General features: G+C 33.2%; 1 protein-coding gene across 2 annotated transcripts in view; it reads right to left on the minus strand.

The window, feature by feature from the left end:
- Window positions 1-1,212: 1,212 nt before the first annotated feature.
- TBC1D32 (TBC1 domain family member 32) overlaps window positions 1,213-18,408 on the minus strand; it is a gene marked incomplete at its 5' end in the record, with an annotated part of 226,159 nt that continues 208,963 nt past the window's right edge. For both annotated transcript variants that reach the window (XM_080699878.1, XM_080699877.1), the window contains 3 exons: window positions 1,213-1,491; window positions 10,656-10,844; window positions 18,254-18,394. In XM_080699878.1, the coding sequence (XP_080556004.1) occupies window positions 1,372-1,491; window positions 10,656-10,844; window positions 18,254-18,394 (450 nt within the window). In that variant the 3' untranslated portion in view covers window positions 1,213-1,371. The remainder of the gene's footprint in view (window positions 1,492-10,655; window positions 10,845-18,253; window positions 18,395-18,408) is intronic.

Here is an 18,408-nt window from a genome sequence, read left to right on the forward strand (position 1 = left end):
TTACTTTTCTCAACCTTACAATGCCCTTTAAGAATACCATTACTGAAAAGCTATTGTTGGCATTTACAGTATAAAACTTGATTTTAAAAGGCTGAGAGTGCAATAGACTATCACAAAATTGAAAATGGTATAGGACCATTTGTTTCACATGCTAAAAAGAAAAGTAAGTTTCTAGATGATTCATGTTTGGTAGAAAAGAAAAATAAATAAACAGGGTTAGTTTCAGAATGGCTTCAATGGTTGACTTATATAGATGTAAGAGTACAAAATGAACTGTGATTTTAAAAAATGAAACAAACAAACTGGTGAATAAAAATTAATAATTTAATATATCTGTATATTTTCTTTCATATAGTAAAGGTGACTAGTATAAGAAAACAGACCCTGACATATTATCTTACTGGCACAGATTTCTATTTAAATAAACTATAGTGTTAACTATTTTAAATAACTTAGAAATGTATTCCCGTTAATGTTTTCAAGTTCAGTAAAAATAAAATCTATTACTAAAGAAATGTACAACAAATAATAGTAGAATATTTATCAGCATAAAATAACCAATCTGTCTTTTAAATGAACCACATAAAGTCTATATTTCAAAAAAAAATACAAATTGGAATAGGTATCAAAAACATCTCCCAGAATAACATTTATGTCAACAATAGTTTTCATAACCCTTGCCATGATAAATAAATTTGTTCCTCCACATGTATAATAAGTAGTGGTGGTAGTGTCTGCTTCTTTTACGAGCAGAAACAAAGAATGAAGAAAAAACTGGTTTTTTCCTTATCTCTATGAACTTTGGGGCTGATTTAACAACTATTTACAGAATTGCTTCCTTTTTACAAACCCATTTGAAAAAATATTTTAATTATCTGGTAAAGATGTAGGTTGCAACAAAAGTCTTCAAAATAAATAAGACCTATATGTAAGCTAGACTTGATTCTAAAATCTTGCAAAACAACAAACTTACAAAAATGAATTAACTCCATACCACAAATTAAGCTAAAAACTACTTGAATATGTTATTATCTTCAAAACCCCTCACTATTGATTTATAATATGTATATTCACAAAGCATGTGTTATTCAGACTGAAAACAATCACGTCCCCTTGTTTCTTTTAAAAATGAATAAAACAGCCGGGCGTGGTGGCGCACGCTTGTAATCCCTGCGCTTGGGAGGCAGAGACAGGAGGATCGCGCAGGTTCGAAGCCAGCCACGCGCTGGCTTAGGAGACCCTGTTTCCAAATAAAAATGTAAAAATAGGTCTGGGATTGTAGCCCGGAGGTAGAAGGGCTTCCAGGAACCCCAGTACCACCAAAAAAAAAAAAAAAAGAATAAAACAAAATTTAACTGTGCAACTCATGATCTATGTGCTCTGCACTCTAATGTTCCGCATGTCTCTCAGAAGCACTGGTCGGTAGTTTTGCTCCAAAATTTCCATGTATTCAAAATAATCACTTACTCGAAACCCATGCAGTGCTTCTTCCTGCCAAAAAAACATAAAGGGGAGTTCATCATTTAGGGAAAGATACACAATTCCAAGTTAGTAATTTTAAATAGTTGATATGTTGCTTAATTTTACTTATAGATGATGCGGGAGGGCAGTTTAGGTTGCTAGTAAATGTGCAATTGCCTTTTATTTAGAGGGCTGTGTATGCATGAGGTAGGAATGAATCATGTCTTCATGAAATAAGACTGCCTATTTCAAAACCAAAAATGCAACAGCAAACAAAGAAAAGCTCTTTGATAATGAAGTCTTCCTAATATTTTAAATATAATAGTTTCAATTACAGAATGATTGTTCAAGTTAACAATTAGTTAAGACCCTAAAGATTACCTACCAAAGGATATTTCAAGACATACCTGTTCTATAACAATCATTCATAAAATATCCAATTGTCTGAGATTTATAACAATTGTACTATACATGTCTATACTAATTTGGAACTTAATGGCAGTGCTCCAATTGAGGGAATAGAGAAACAACAGTAGGAACAAACCATTTAAAATTTTAGTCTTTGGAGAAATTTTCTTTTTCCATTTAGTATGTCCAAATACTATCTAATGCAGTACCTACTTTTAAGGTTAAAAAATATGCAGAAGAATAGTTATCCTCAATTCAACGTAATTAAATTAAGAGTCTGGGACACTGCAAATTTTTTTTTTTTGCCAATTCACACTTTTAAGCAAAGAAATACTGACATGAAAAATAACAGTTAACCAAAAGAATAAAAGGTAATATATATTTAGTGTAGAATACACACACACACACACACACACACACACATACACACACACTAAATTTATGCTAGAGGCAATCAGTTTATAGAAAAAATACAATGTAGGGTATCAAGAAAAACATTATATAATTCTCAATAAGAACATGATTTTAAAGGTCTCTGATGTAATTACTTAAGAATAACAATTCATAGCTTGAAAATAACTTGGGAAACTGGGCGTGGGGGTGCACACTCATAATCCCAGCACTTGGAGGCTGAGACAGGAGGATCGCACAGGTTCGAAGCCAGCCTCAGCTACTTAGTGAGGCTCTAGCAACTTAGTGAGATCCTGTTTCCAAATAAATTATAAAATAGGTCTGGGGTGTATAGCCTGGAATTAGAAAAGCTCCTGGGTTCCACCCCCAATAACACACACACACACACACACACACACACACACACACACACACACAACTCAGAATTAAATTTAGTTTTATTTTGCCACATATCCCTTAAATTCTACATAATTTGAGGAAGAGATTAAGTGGGATATTCTCAACAGTTATTATTGATCTACATAACTGACAAAAAGCTGAGGAAACAATGATGTTTATACATAACATCATACATTCCAACATAAATATTTTAACTCTACTTCTAACTTAAAGTAACTGTGACATTTTATTCCTGCTTTTTTCCTTCATTCACATATTCATTTTGCTTATATATAAGGTTCCTGGTTATGGACATGAAGATGAATGAGACAGTGGTCTTGTCCTAAAACATTAATAGTGAGGTATACAATACGTATCCAGTTTTATGTATTAAAAAAGTGTTCATCTGATGAATGGCAGAATACTGGGTTTTTGTGGTTTCCTGTCCTATCAAAAATATTTTATCTGCTCCTTAAGGGTAAAAAACAGGAACAAAGTAAAACTAGTCTTACTGTTTAAGAGTTCACTTTAGAGAGTTATTATTGTAATGATGGAACTAATATTAAATTGTCAATTTTCTTTAGCCTATATTTGATTTGGTTTTAATCTCCTCTTCACCATGAGTATTCCTAAGTTGTAAAGAAATCATAATAATGTGTTATTTCTAACCAGAGGATAAAGATCCAATGCCAGAAGAATTATTTCAGTACATATTCATGATTTTTAAAAATGCTTAATATAAATTATAAGAGGAAATGACTGCACTTGACAGCTCTAATAATATTTTCTGGATAAAAAATAAGCAGAATCTAACCATTTTAAATTATTGTTTTACTGTAATTCAAACATTATATTACTTATGGAAGCCATAGCTGTTACTTAAATTTATTTCTTTTTTTAGTGTGTATTTTTTGAAACTGTGGTTTCTAGTTAAGATATTAATTTTAAAGTTAAAAGAAAATACCATGATTTCATGGAAGAAAACATAAAAACAGCAACAAGACCAGTGTAAGACATAAGGTCATATAAGAGAACAATTAAATATATATTTTAAAGAATGTTTTAAATGGTATATCACATTATTTAAAATATGTAGGCAGTTTTAACTCTGAATAATTTTAAAATATCTGCATTTCATTTTCTGTTTGCAAAGTAGAATTTTTTTTATCTTATTGTAAATGTTCTAAAATGGCCTTTCTAGTGGATAACATTACTTGTAATTAGGGCCATTGAAACTACCAGCTTATCATTCAAGTTATAACAGACCATTTCCTCCGAATATTGCTTTATTGTAATTTCATTTATAGACTGAAGTATATTGGATTCTTTATCAAATATAATTTTCCCTATTCTTTAAATAGGAAGATATGTTAATTACATAAAAGTAACAACACAATCCCATTTTATATCAACAACACAGAAGCTGTTCAAGAAAAGACAGTCTTAATAGGTTAAGTCACTAAAGTGGCTTAAATTTGGGTCAGAAAGTTCATTTTGAGTATATTGCATTTTCTTTTTCAGACCTAATTGGTATTCAATGAATGTGTTTTCAATGATTTCCTTTCATCATTAATTCTGGGTTTTATTTAATTATCACAAAGCATTAATATGATCATTCTAAACCACAATTTCATGTCTATTAAATATTATGTGATATGGTATATATACAACTTCCTGGTACATAGAAGTTCATTTTCAAAAATGGACCTATCTACTTTTGTCTACTATTGAGAGCATCTGATTAGGGCCCCCTGAACATAGGCAACAAGACTAGTCAATAAAAGCAACAGAGTAGTAAATGAAAGAGAAATTGATATAAGAGGAAACAGGATTTAGATTTAAACCAAAAGGAGGAGGAGGCTCTAACCCTCCTATGTTATTAGACATATGCTTGTGCAACTTCACTGCTCTCTAAGCCTCAATTTTCCATGTCTTTATGGGGATAGGAATAGCCTATCCCTATGTTCTGTGAATTAATGTTCTAAGATCTGAAGTCCTTCTCATAGACTATAAAGCCATACATGATCTACTCTTGGTCTCATCTCTCCTATTTTCATTTTCTCATCCTATTCTGCCCACAGATCACCTTGATAGTCTCCAACAAAGGTCAGCTCGTTTGCACCGCTGAGTCTTTACACTTACCTGTCTTCCCATATAAGATTTTTGTCTAGAAGTCTTCTGAAGATGTCTTCCTTGTTTCATGTAGATCCTATCTTACCCTTGTAAGAGTGGCCTTGTTGTCTACATAGTACATTTGTCTCCCTCACCATGTTTCATTTCTTAATTAGGACCTCTAATTGAGTCCTCTAATATCTGAAATATTGGCTATATTTTCATTTATTATTTCTCTTTCAGTAGAATTTAAGGCCATTATATGCAGAAATATCCTGTTTTGTGACTACTACTACAGGGTCGGGGACAGAGCTACTGCCTAATAACCAGCTGAGTATACCAAAGAGTAAACAGACTGTAAAGTCCTTTGCCCAGGATGTACATAGAATAAGCACTCAAGGTATTAATGATGGTCATAATAATAAAAACATTTTTAAATTAACTGATAGCCTTCAGAAAGCTGGGGTATTTTCTCCTGGTTGTACTACAGACATACGATGAGCATAAATGGTATGGGAAGGATTATTGACTCCATTCTTTATTCCTTAGTTCCTCACTAGGAATGTAAGGGATCACTCTAAGATATCAAAACATTACCATCTTATCTTGAAAACTCTCAGGAATATGCCTATTATAGAAAACAAGCTATGCCTGTACTTATAAAAGCTCTTTGGTCAGTTAAAGTTTTAAAATATACTGCAGATGCTAATTTTCAACAGAAACGGTAAGTGATGGTAAGCCTGATCAGCTTGGAATTTAAATGGAAGGTAGGGCTTTTTAAATTAACCAATTCAAGGATTAGGAGGATCAAGTGTGCTAACATAGCATGCCTTGGTTTTATGACTTAGGGAGAAGTTTATGTATTTTCTGATATATTAATTTCAAAATATTTAATGTTGTTGCAAAGTGTTGTCTTTTTTAGTAAAATAGCTCTTTACATAACAAATGATGGAGCGAAAAGTCATTTTGAATGGGTTAAAATGGAATGAAATTGACATACAGCAAAATGTGTAGAACTAACACACTTTAAAAGGTTACTTCACAAAAGATTCGCATTAATATAAAATCTCAAGCAGCACTCGGGAGAAGAGTTGAGAGAAGGGGATCTGATGAATATAGCTTGATTTTTTATCCTTACCAGAGATAATCTTTTTGTATGTCATGACTGACCTATCATATAAAAAAGGATCTTTCTTGGCCAAAGTAGTAGAAAACACAAACAATCTGAATGCAGTGTCTCCTCCAATTTGCTAGTAAAATTATGAATTTTGGGATTCAATATTCCTGAAACTCTGGTGCTGGCACATTGATAATACTTTTATATATTCTACAGATTTCAAACTGTCGGGCATGGTGGCTCACGCTTGTCATCCCAGCATTCAGGAGGCTGAGACTGGAGGATCGTGGTTCGTGGACATCCTCATCTACTTAGTGAGGCCCTCTGCAACTTAGTGAGACCCTGTCTCAAAATAAAGATTTGAAACTACTACAACCTACAAATTCATGTCTCTGCCATGATTTAATAGGTCTGAGAAGTCTAAAATTATCAATAAACACATGATTGGTGCCTAGGATCAGGGCAATTTAGAGAATATGTGTGGAAAACTTGAGGTTCTTAAAAGTTTAGGATAAACTATGTGCTTTTTGAAGATTTAAATCTAGCTACAGGATACTTCGAAGTATGTGATGACTAGAGAGGTGATTCAGTCTTGTCTGGGCTAATAATGGAATAGGCCCTGACTAGATACAAAACAGAAAAGTGTTTCTGACCAACAGTGAAAGTAATATAGAACCTCAGAAATTGCCAATTTTTTCTTAAGTATTTGCTATGCTCCAGATGAAGTTCTAGAATTAATTTACAGGTATCACCTCGTGTAACTTCTCAACAACCCTCTGTGATAGGTATAATTTCATCCCCTATTATACAAATGACAAAAATGAAACATTAAGAGATTAAAAATGAGCCCACTCTTACACAGTGAATGACAATACTAGAATGTAAATTCAAATAGACACAAGCAAAATAAAGGGCAATGCACAAAACCTATCTTCAAGACAGTTGACAATGTACCGAACATGTTTTGCTTATTCGCTCAGATGGGGAATTATTTTTCATACTGTGTATGCTTTTTTCTTCCAACAGCTTGAAATCCAATCAGTTTTTCTCATCCTGATTCTCCCATTTTTCACCCTGTCAACATCTTCTGGTAACAACAGCTGCAACCGCACTAACAGAAAAATCCCTCTTGACAATTTACTGATTGGGTTGAAATTAATCTGATTTTTTCATAATTATAAATTGATTTTGCCATAATATGCAGGATTTAGTTGAAGCATTTAATTAGGCATTTGGAGACTTCACAGTCTGATTTTCACTGGAAGGCAATCTTTTCCTAGCTTGGCATTTCAGTGAAGCTTGCCCCCAGGTTGTATTTACAAACTACTGTTGTTCTATTAGCAAGTTAGAAAGGAATGCCACACAGCCCATCTACAAAAACTTTCAGACTTCTTCACATGAACTTCTAGTACACTAAACTTCCATTAAACCTGTGTTTTTGTGTGGGTGGAAGGGTGGGGGAACATTATATATATATATAGTGTTTCAACAAAAGGAAAAAATGTATAATTTCTAGCTGGCTGAGATATTTCAAAATATTTATTTTGTTCCATGTTTTTCTACTGGAATTATGATGCCCTTGGAATTTAAGAACCATCATCTGTCACAGTTAAAAAGATCAGGAATTGGGTTGGGAGTGTAGCTCAGTGGTAGAGTGCTTGCCTACCATGTACACGGTTCTATTTTTTATCTCCAGCACTGCCAAAGGAAAAAAAAAAAGTAAGAAATTCCTAGGATCCCTCAGCTGAAAAAAAGTTTAAGGTCCAGGTCCAAAAAGGTAGTTCAGTACTAATTTATTAAACACCACACTGTGAGAATAGTACACTTTACTGTTTTATTATCCAGCCCACATTTTTGTTGCATTTACAAAGATTATAGAAAACAGTATCAACTTATGCCTGAGGCATTCATCTAATATAATATTTAGTGGTTTAATCAGAAGAGAAAAAGCTTGTGTTTTTCCTCACCCAGCAAACCTGGGCTGCTTATTTGTGTTTACCAACTTCAGATTTAAGTGATTCCCATTTGTCCTTTTAATATACTGGCCTAGAATCATGAAGAGCACTTCAGTGGGCTATTAGAAATATGGGCAAAGGGTCTAGACTTTCAATCACTTGATTTCAAACCTTGAGACTATCAAAATGAATACAAATAGGCTGATATTTTCTCTACATGACATACTTCACCAGATTTTTATTCCTAAAGGAATGTTTTTTATGATGACACTTCTGTCAATATCTGAAACCTAAATGGGGAAAAAAATTGAGTATTTTCATCTTCTGGAACCATCTAGTTACCTACAGTTTCTCAGGATAACGATACCTGAATGCATAACATGTTCATGATTTTCAATATTTTGAAAGTTAACTTAATTGAGCCTATCTGAATTTATAAACTTAAAACAGCCAAGTGCTTGTTCTATTTATTATCATGTAATGATTTAACATCTTTTTAAAAATAATTTTAGAATAAAAGTAGTATGGGGTCATTCTATAAATTAAAAATTTTAAATGAATATATGTGCTATATATATATATATATATATATATATATATACAGAGAGAGAGAGAGAGAGAGAGAGAGAGAGAGAGAGAGAGAGAGAGAGAGAGAGGGAGAGAAAGAGAAAGTTCCTGTTCATTAGCTTCTTTCCTCTTAGAAACAACTATTATTAAATACATGGAACCATGAAATAAAGTGTTTAAAACATATGTTTATGTCTGGCTTGGGAAATATTCCAAGGGATGGGAGAATAGAATTGCTTCATTATTTGATATTTCATTATTGCTTAATATGTTAAAAAGTAAAAAACTTTACATATCTTCACAAACTTTGCAAATAAGAGATATTCTAGGGCTTAGTGGAATAAAGGACTATGTAAGTAGATGTTTAAATAAACTATACCAGGATTTGTCTTATAAGAAAAATGACTTAATCACAAGAGAACACTGAACTTGAGATCTGCCTGTTGAAAATAAAAAACAAATAAAATGAAGTCACAGTATTAGTCATAAAAGCATTTTTCCTACTCTCTGATGAACACAAACAGAAGGTAAGGCTATTTCTAGGACACATGCTAAAATTGAGTCCTTTCCAACATGTTCTCAGTTCAAATTGAAGCCAAATCAATTCAAATTGTAGGTAGTAAAGATAGCCCCTCACCCTCTTTAAAATCCGTTAGCTTTAGCCAGGTGTGGTGGCACACATTTGTAATCCCTGCACTTTGGAGGCTGAGACAGGAGGATTGCACAGTTTCAAAGCCTGCCTCAGCTACTTAGTGAGGCTGTCAGCAACTCAGTGAGACCCTATTTCAAAATAAAGAATAAAAAATAAGGCTGTAACCCGGCATGGTGGCGCACATTTGTAATTCCCACACTTTGGAGGCTGAGACAGGAGGATCACACAGGTTCAAAGCCAGCCTCAGCTACTTAGTGAGGCTCTCAGCAACTTAGTGAGACCCTGTTTCCAAATAAAGTATAAAATAGGTCTGGAGTATATCCTGGAGGTAGAAAGCCTCTGTGTTCCACTCCCAGTACCACACACACATACACAAATCCTTTAGCTTTAAATTGATAGCATTATCGATTTAGCTCAGCACAATAGAGTGTGGGATACATTTAAAACAGTCACCATTTGCAAATCCTATTACAATTTTCCCTGAAGTAATCAAGAGAAAGATGAAATTGCTGTAGCTACCAACATTAATCATACTTAAAGACCATGCGTAAAGATATACTTATGAAAAAGAAGATGGTGATAAGCATTTTAAAAAAATGACGTTTGTTACTCAAGGTAAATAAAACCAAGCTCACTTATCTTTCCTGTATTTATATTATTTGTCTACTTATTCTACAAACAAATATTTATTGAGCAGCTATTTACATGCTGTGTTAAAGGCACTAAAAACATATAAGTAAACTAGACAAACTCACAGTCCTTTTGCAGATAAATTACTACACTGAGAAAGATATGTTTTTGTCTGCCATATGTTTTGTCCATCATATGTGACAGATGAAAACTACATAAAAACTAAACTTGGATAAAGTTAGGGAATTATGGGTTGGGGTTATTCAAATATAAGAGTATAAAAATATTTCATACTATTTCAAAATTACTGTGGCTGATGAAAACACCCCTTACAGAAAGTGAACCCACATTTGTCTTTAGTATAAATCCAATTTTTTAAACATTCCTGCTCTTCACATATATCACCTTTTATAGATCAGTCTTTTCTTTTTCTACATTTTCTTTCTATATATGCAACTTCTTTCTTGACATATATTTTTATTATGAATATTTCTAAAATTACAATTCTAGAGATGCATGAAATTTAGGACCTTTTAGATTTAGTGCGTATAAAATAAAAATGCAGGACAGTTTAGCAATCTTAAGTATTAATAGCAACTTCTTAAAGGAAACATTAAATTGGAAGTTTATTTAAAAATAATAAAAATAAAACATTTTAAAATATTAAAAACAAATATGACTTGTTATAGTGTATAAGACCTATGTCAAAATGGCTAAGAGTAAGGTTTTGGATCTAGATAGTTTAGCTTCAAACCCAAGCTCTAATCTAGCTGTATGATTTGGGCAACTTATTTTACTCTACGCCTCACTTTCTTCCTCTCTGAAATGGAGATAATAATGGCATCTTCCTCTCAGACTTGTTTCTGGGACTGGATGAGTGTCTAGGAAAGCCTCTGGAACCAGGCACTGGAAGTTAGCTTTTAACTATGAATGCACATTTTACCCTAAACATAAACATACTTACTTTTAGGAAAACTTGCAGATCCTGAGTCTGAGTATGCTGTAGAATCTCTTGTTGTAGATGTTTGAATATAGCTATACAGATATATACCTGATAATCAGGACCAAGGAAAATACATGTAGCAATATAATGGCATATTTCTATCCAGTCTAAGTAATTCCAAAAACACTGAGTTATCCACTGCAGGCAAATCTTAAAGAAAGAAAAATAAAGAAAAAAAAGCTTGTAAAATCACATTTGACATATGAAAAGCAGCACCAACACCACACAAACCAACAGAAAGCTTTGTATTTAATCAAAACAGAAAGATATTCTGCCTGGTAGCCTACCAAGTATGCTTCTCCTATTTGCTTTAATGTGTGAGAAAACTCAATCTTGGGACACAGGAACTCAGGCTAGCTGGCAGTGTTCACACTGCTCATATCCTGTTGCTAAAAGCCGTGTGTGTGTGTGTGTGTGTGTGTGTGTGTGTGTGTGTGCGCGCGCGCACACACACATGCACGCATTCTGTTCTCCTCTTACCCTTAATATCAGTCTGCTCTTTCCAGATAAAAAATGCAAAGAGACTATTTTAATTAAGAGATGTGAGGTTTTCCTATCTTACCTACAATCACAGATGTATAATTATGCAGATGACAGATTGCTAAATGTTACATTAATGCAAATGGACTCTTGCTGAATCAGAAAACAATTTAAACCAAACAGAATTATACAACATATAAACTGGGAGCTAATGTAGGGAATTTACTAAAAATTGAGATTTTTACAAAAAGAGTGGGGATTTTTTCACCTCACATTTAACTTATTTTCTGAAAAACATCTGTTTACATTATAAAATCAATATATACCCATTGTAGGAAGCACAGAAAAGTTTAAGAAAAAAACAACAATGACACTGAGTAACATAATTTACATTTTGGTACATTAATGTTTTGGATTGATGCCTCCCCCAAACCCAAAAGAAAGATGTCAAAATCCTAACCCCCAGTACCATAGCATTTGACCTTAGTTGAAAATAAGGTCTTTGCAGAAATAATTAAGTTAAATGAATTTATCATGGTAAGTCCTAGTACAGTGAGACTGGTATCCCTGTAAGGGCAGTCATATGGGATCAGAGGGAGACAAGGAAAAGAATGAAGAACAGCAGGTGAAGATGGAGACTGGGAGGGAGATATAAGACTGCCAAGAACATTTGCTCTCTCCCATACCATCAGAGCGAACTTAGCCTTATTGTCACTGATTTTTGGACTTCTGGCCCCTAGAACTGTGAGGAAATAAATTTCTGTTATTTTTAGCTACTTAGTTTTTAGCTACTTCATTATTAGAGTCATACCTTCCAATATTTTGATTATTTATAATTTTTTAATTTTTTTATTGGTTCATTGTAGTCATACATCTTAATGGGATAAAAGATGGTGGAGACATACATGCACACATCACTTAATGAGCTCTTACCCATTTCCCACCCTCTTCACTCCCCCTCCCTCCTTCTCATGCTTGACTTAAGTGATTGACTTTGATACGTTTGTTTAAGTACATCATGTGCATGTGATTTAGAGAATTTTCCTCTTCCCCCTTCCCATTCCCTCAGTTTGGTTGCTTTATTTGCTCATCTATAGAATCTCCTTCATTTAGAGGTCCTCCTATTACCCATTTCTCCTTAGCTTTCACATATTAGGGAAAGCATCTGATTTCTTAGTATGTGTGACTGACTAATCTCACTTAGCATAATGTCCTCCAGTTCCATCCATTTCCCTGTAATTGTGCTTTTCTTTATGGCTGAGTAAAATTCCATTGTGTACATATCCCACAGTTTTGTAATCCATTCATCTGTTGATGGACATCTTGACTGGTTCGAGTTTGGCAATGGTGAAATGTGCAGCTATGAACATAGATACACAGGCATTAGTTTGGTAGTTTGGTTTTTTCTTTTGGGTAGATACCCAGAAGTGGTATTGCTGGGTCAAATGGTAAATAAGGATCCTCCAAACTGTTTTCCAAAGTGGTTATACTAATTTGCAATCCCACCAATCCCACCAACAATCCCACCAACAGTCTTAGAGTTTCCACTTCTCCACATCCTCGCCAGCATTTGTTGTTGTTTGTGTTTTGAATGATTGCCATTCTAGATGGAGTTAAGTGAAATCTCAGGGTAGTTTTGATCATCTCTCTGATTGCTAATGATGTTGAGCATTTTTTCATGACTTTATTGACCATTTGAATTTCTTCCTTCATGAAGCATCTATTTAATTCACTTGCCCACTTTTTGATTGAGTTATTTGTTTTCTTACTGCTGAGTTTCTTGAGTTCTCTGTGTTTTCTAGATATTAGTCTTCTATCAGAAAAGTAGGTGGCAGAGCCAGGCGTGGTGGAGCATGCTTTTAATTCCAGCATTCGGGAGGCTGAGACCAGAGGACCGTGGTTCACGGTCATCCTCAGCTACTTAGTGAGGCCCTCTGCAACTTAGTGAGACCCAGTTTCAAATTAAAGAATAAAAAAAAAAAATAGGGCAGGGGGTATAGCTCGAAGGTCAAATGCTCCCGGGTTCCATCCCCAGACCCACAAAAAAAAAAAAAAAAAAAAAAGAAAAGTAGGTGGCAAAAATCTTCTCCCATTCTGTTGGATCTCGATTGAGGTTCTTGAGAGTTTCCTTTGCTGTACAGAAGCTCTTCAGTTTCATGCAATCCCACATATTGATTCGCCTTTTAGTTTGTTGTGCCTTTGAGGTCTTGTTGAGAAATTTTTTATCTGTGCCTATGTATTGCAGTGTTGGACCTATGCCCTCTTCAAGGAGCCTCAAGGTCTCTGGTCTAATTTCCAAGTCTTTGATCCATCTTGAATTGACTCTTGTGCAGGGTGAGAAAGTGGGATTTATTCACATTTTTCTTAAATAAGTTCTGAAAGTTGTTTTTTATATCCCTGGTTCAATTTTTTAGTATGTTGATTCTGCTTTTAACTAAAATGGTATATTATTTGCTAGGTTTGATGTATCAGTCACAAATAAGGTATTAAAAAGTACAAAATAAGCTAAAAATTCCTAACCTGTCACTCATTCCTTTCCTATCAACAATCATTTAAAAAACATAGCATGTTCTTTCATGACCTTAACATAAGCATACATTATATACACACAACCTAAGGATTCATTGTATACATATAACAAAAGATATATACATATATATATATATATACATACACACACATATAATGTATCTCTACCCTTTGTTATACAAATGGCAACATACTAAACACTTTTTCTACTTTTATTCACTCTAGACAATGCCCTGTTTATTGCTATATGTCAAAAGAGCTGTATCTCTACACTTTTTACAATTGTATTCCATTGTGGATAAACCACAATTTATAAAACCAAGTCTCAGCCAGGCATGATGGTGCACACTTGTAATCCCAGTAATTGGGAGGCTGAGACAGGAAAATCACAGGTTCAAAACCAGCCTCGGAAACTTAGCAAGGCTCTCAGTAACCTAGTGCAACCCTGTTTCCAAATAAAAAATAATATCAGGCTGGGGGTAGAGCATGGAGGTAGAATGCCTCTGAGATCAGTCCATAGGACCACAAGCAAACAAACAAACAAACAAAAAAACAAACAAACAAATAAACCAAACCTCCATTCATGGACATTTGTATTTTTTTCATCTTTTGATACTATAAAAAATACTATAATATGGGGGGGGGGTAGGAAAGAGCTAAATGACTGATATGTGCATGTATACCATCTTGTATGCCATTAATATGTATGACTATAATGCACCAATAAAAAAAGAAGAAAAATTACATATATATTTTCAAAAAATTTCCAGTGTCTCTGGAGGTTTCTATAAAGATTGCTGGATTAAAGAACAAATGTACATGTAATTTTGCTAGAAACTGAAAAATTCTTTTTTTAGTCTCAAAATGTACTACTGTATTTTTACAACCAATGAATGTTCCTTATACTCATTAAAAATATTACTATCGATAGCTTACAAAATGATTTACAAAGAAAGTGAAATAAGTTAGCTTCTGTCATGTAGAACTAGTTACACTCTAAAGCATTTAAGTGACATTTAGGTTCATCAGAAAGTAAAATCATTGCACAATATTAACCGCAGCCCTCCTAAGAAATCTTCCTCTTCACCTTCACTTAAGCTCATGCCAAAGGACATTGTGATTCAACACTGAGATTATATACTCAGTTATTTTATGTGAAGTAAATTATTTCTGATGTGGTGGTGCATGCTCGTAATCCCAGCACTTGGGAGGCTGAGACCAAAGGATAGTAGGTTTGTGGCTAACCTACTTAGTGAGTCCCTCTGCAACTTAGTGAGACCCTGTTTCGAAATAAGGCTAGGGGTGTGAAATGGAGGTAGAATGCCCCTGGGTTCAGTACCCAGTACAGCAAGGAAAAAAATTATTCTTATCCACATCTAAGTTTTTAAAAAGTCTTTAAATAATCTGCTAAGAATATTAAAGTAAGAAAAGTTGGGTTAATATAATTATTTATGGATATCAAAGTAAGCCAGGATAGATATGACTTCTAAATGATAATAAAAATACTTTTTTTAACAGCTCTTGTGGCCTTATTTTATTTAACTAATTTCAGAATCTGAGTGGTTTTAAATGATTTCTGTACTACCTGAGTGACCTGAGAAACTCAATTTACTTCACAGTTCCTGAATTTATCCATAAATAAAAGTTAAAATTTTTTCTATGAAATACAAATGGAAAACATCTTTTAAAGGACAAATAAAACCCCAAATAAAGCCAGTATTTTTGTTGTATATCTAGGCAGGATCTAGTTTTTAGTTGTAGAGCTGTATATTTTTAAGGAGCACCATGTTACAAAATATGAGTTTCTATAATCCCGCTTTCATAATGAAAGCAGGGAAGAAAAGCAAATGAGAAAAACCAAGCAAGTTTTCCTATACTCTATCCAAGGGATTATCCATGTGAGCCCACTGCTGACACACTATATATGGTCAATGTAGTATAATGGTCAATGACCATTAAAGACATGTGGTACTTCTTAAGCTAATAAAGTGAACATAGTACAAAAAGAACAAATTTTTAGCAAAGGATAAAATTGTTCAAAAAGTTAACTAAGAACGTGATTTTCTGTTGGTCATTTAAAAGAGAGAATATGTCTAGATTTCTATTTCTTTCTTACTCAAAAGAAACTCGAATCAACAAATATGCATTTCTAACTATGTTTTATTTTTTTGTACTCTGGTTCAGCTTATTACTTTACTCTAGAGAGCTATATATTTCATTTAGCAACCTAACCACAAATCCTTCACTAATCAACCAATCCCCTCATGTCTAAAAATACACAACTTCAAAAAGCACTGCTCCTAATTAGATCAAAATGAATGAGCGTTGAAATATAAAATTTGTATCCAAATAATTACTTAATCACATATACCTATTTAGTTACTTAAACCCTGTTTTCATATTTTATAATTAGCAATAAAATGGCAAATAATATAAACAAAGCAATGATATGTACTCCTTAAGGTGAAATAATTAGCTCATGTAGGAAGCCATTACAAGGCATTTAATGTTGAAAAAATAATAACATTACTGCTGAGAAATAATAGCATTTAAAAAAATAAATCCATTTGTCAATTCAGATTAATAAGATGTTTCAAACTAATAAGATATATCAAATTAATACATGAGGGTTTTTTTTTTCTTTTTTGTTTTTTCTTTTTTGGAAGTGCCCCTGGATTGAAACCAGAGACATTCTACCTTTCAGCTCTACCCCCAGTCCTATTTTTCATTCTGTATTTTGAAACAGGGTACGTTGAGACGGGCCTCACTAAATAGCTGAAACTGGCAACAAACCTGTGATCCTCCTGTCTCAGCCTCCCAAGTACAAGGATTACGAACATGTGCCACCACACCTGCCTGCATATTTTTCTTTTAATCATAAAACTGATAAAATAGGTCCTAAGTAATTTTAAGATTTTCCCATGGTTTTTGGTAATCCATTCTTAAATTAATGAATATATGTTAGACATTCATAAATGATTGGACATATTATACTATAAATATATGTTCCTAAAAGTTGCTTTTTGCTATTCTAGCCCTAACTAGTAATATATATGTACTGTATATAAATGTGTAATTTATATAGTGTATATTATATAAACACATCTGTATATTAATATAAAATATTTGTTTATATAATATGTAAATATTATATATAATACATATACTTTTTGCTATTCTAATCTTGACTGGTTATATATACATATAGATATGACATACTATATACATCTATATTGAGACTAGTAATATGTATACATAAATGCATATAGCTATATATTACTATATTACTAGTGTAATATATACATGTATACATATATATTTTTAGTCAGGATACACATGTATATGTATATATATGTATGTATCATATATATACATATGCACTATATATATTACTAGTCAGGACTAGAATAGCAAAATAGCTTAGATTTTTAGAAGAATAGGAAAAACAGATTACTGAGCTTATAGTAAACATTAATCAAATGCCTCCAGCTAGAATTTAAAATTTTGTGATTAAAATTTCCCAGAAGTATTTCAAGTACATACGGTAAGAGCTAAAATTGGCCAAGTATAAGTATTCCTTTGCACTACATGTAATTCCTTGCTGTATTTAAACTTTTTATTACTTTGGGAAATTTAAAACAGGAAGAATAACCCAATACATGTAAATGTAATAAATGATATAAACTTTCTTCAAAATCATTACAAAAACACATGTAATGTTAAGAGAAACCAGTATATAATTAAGAGAAAAATATTTGCAGTAACGTAAGTCTTAAGGAATGCAAGGATAGTTTACTATTAATCTATCTTTTTTACTATTAATTTATTTTTATTTTGAAGCGCTAGCAATTAAACTCAGGGTCTCACATTCACAAGGTAAATGCCCTACCACAAGCTATAACCCCAGCCCTTGACCTAAGGATTTAATCCATAAAAAGAGAAAAAGCTTTATGCTCTAAAATATTAAGTTTATCCTAATTCTAACACAGGGAAGAAACAATCCACATCTTCACCAATAAAGGACTGGCTATGCACAAGACGGAGATAGCTGTGGCTAAACCTGCATATGATCACATTGGTTGTACTCTATACCACTCTAGACTTAGAACATAAAACTTTCCCAGATCTCTAAGGCAGAAACTAAGGCTGATGCACAGGTTAATTAGCTAGGCTTTCTTGTTTGATAAGACACTGTATAGTGCACAAGGGACACTACATGGTGGATGCTTGCCCTCTGTTATATCAGTTAATCTATATACTCCCTTTATTAGTATTGTTAAGCAAGAATTATCTCCATTAAAAAGTCTACATGTCATTAGATTTTCAGAACATCTGTCCCACACACCTGAAATTAAATTCAAAACCTGCGAATGTGAGGAATCTACTATAAAACAAATGTGTATTTTAACAAAGCTTGGGAAAAAAGTGTTACAGATTTAAATATATGGTTTTGTTAATTTAAATATATATCCCCATTTGAAGAGAATACAATTATCTTTAAAGACACTGAGATCTGGGAGTTGAAGAAATTCTATTCCCTTATAGGTTACCTGTGATGGTGCAAAATCAGACATGTGAAAAGCTGAAAACACAAGTGGCACCTCAGCCTTCAGTAGCATTTCAATGTAGTGAGCGCTGCAGAAATACACTGGGTGGATGCCAGATTCTACAGTGTCACCAGGTAGATACCGCTGCACAGAAAGAG

Source organism: Muscardinus avellanarius (genome assembly GCF_963383645.1).
Source record: "Muscardinus avellanarius genome assembly, chromosome: 8".
In the NCBI taxonomy this organism is placed as follows: Eukaryota; Metazoa; Chordata; class Mammalia; order Rodentia; family Gliridae; genus Muscardinus; species Muscardinus avellanarius.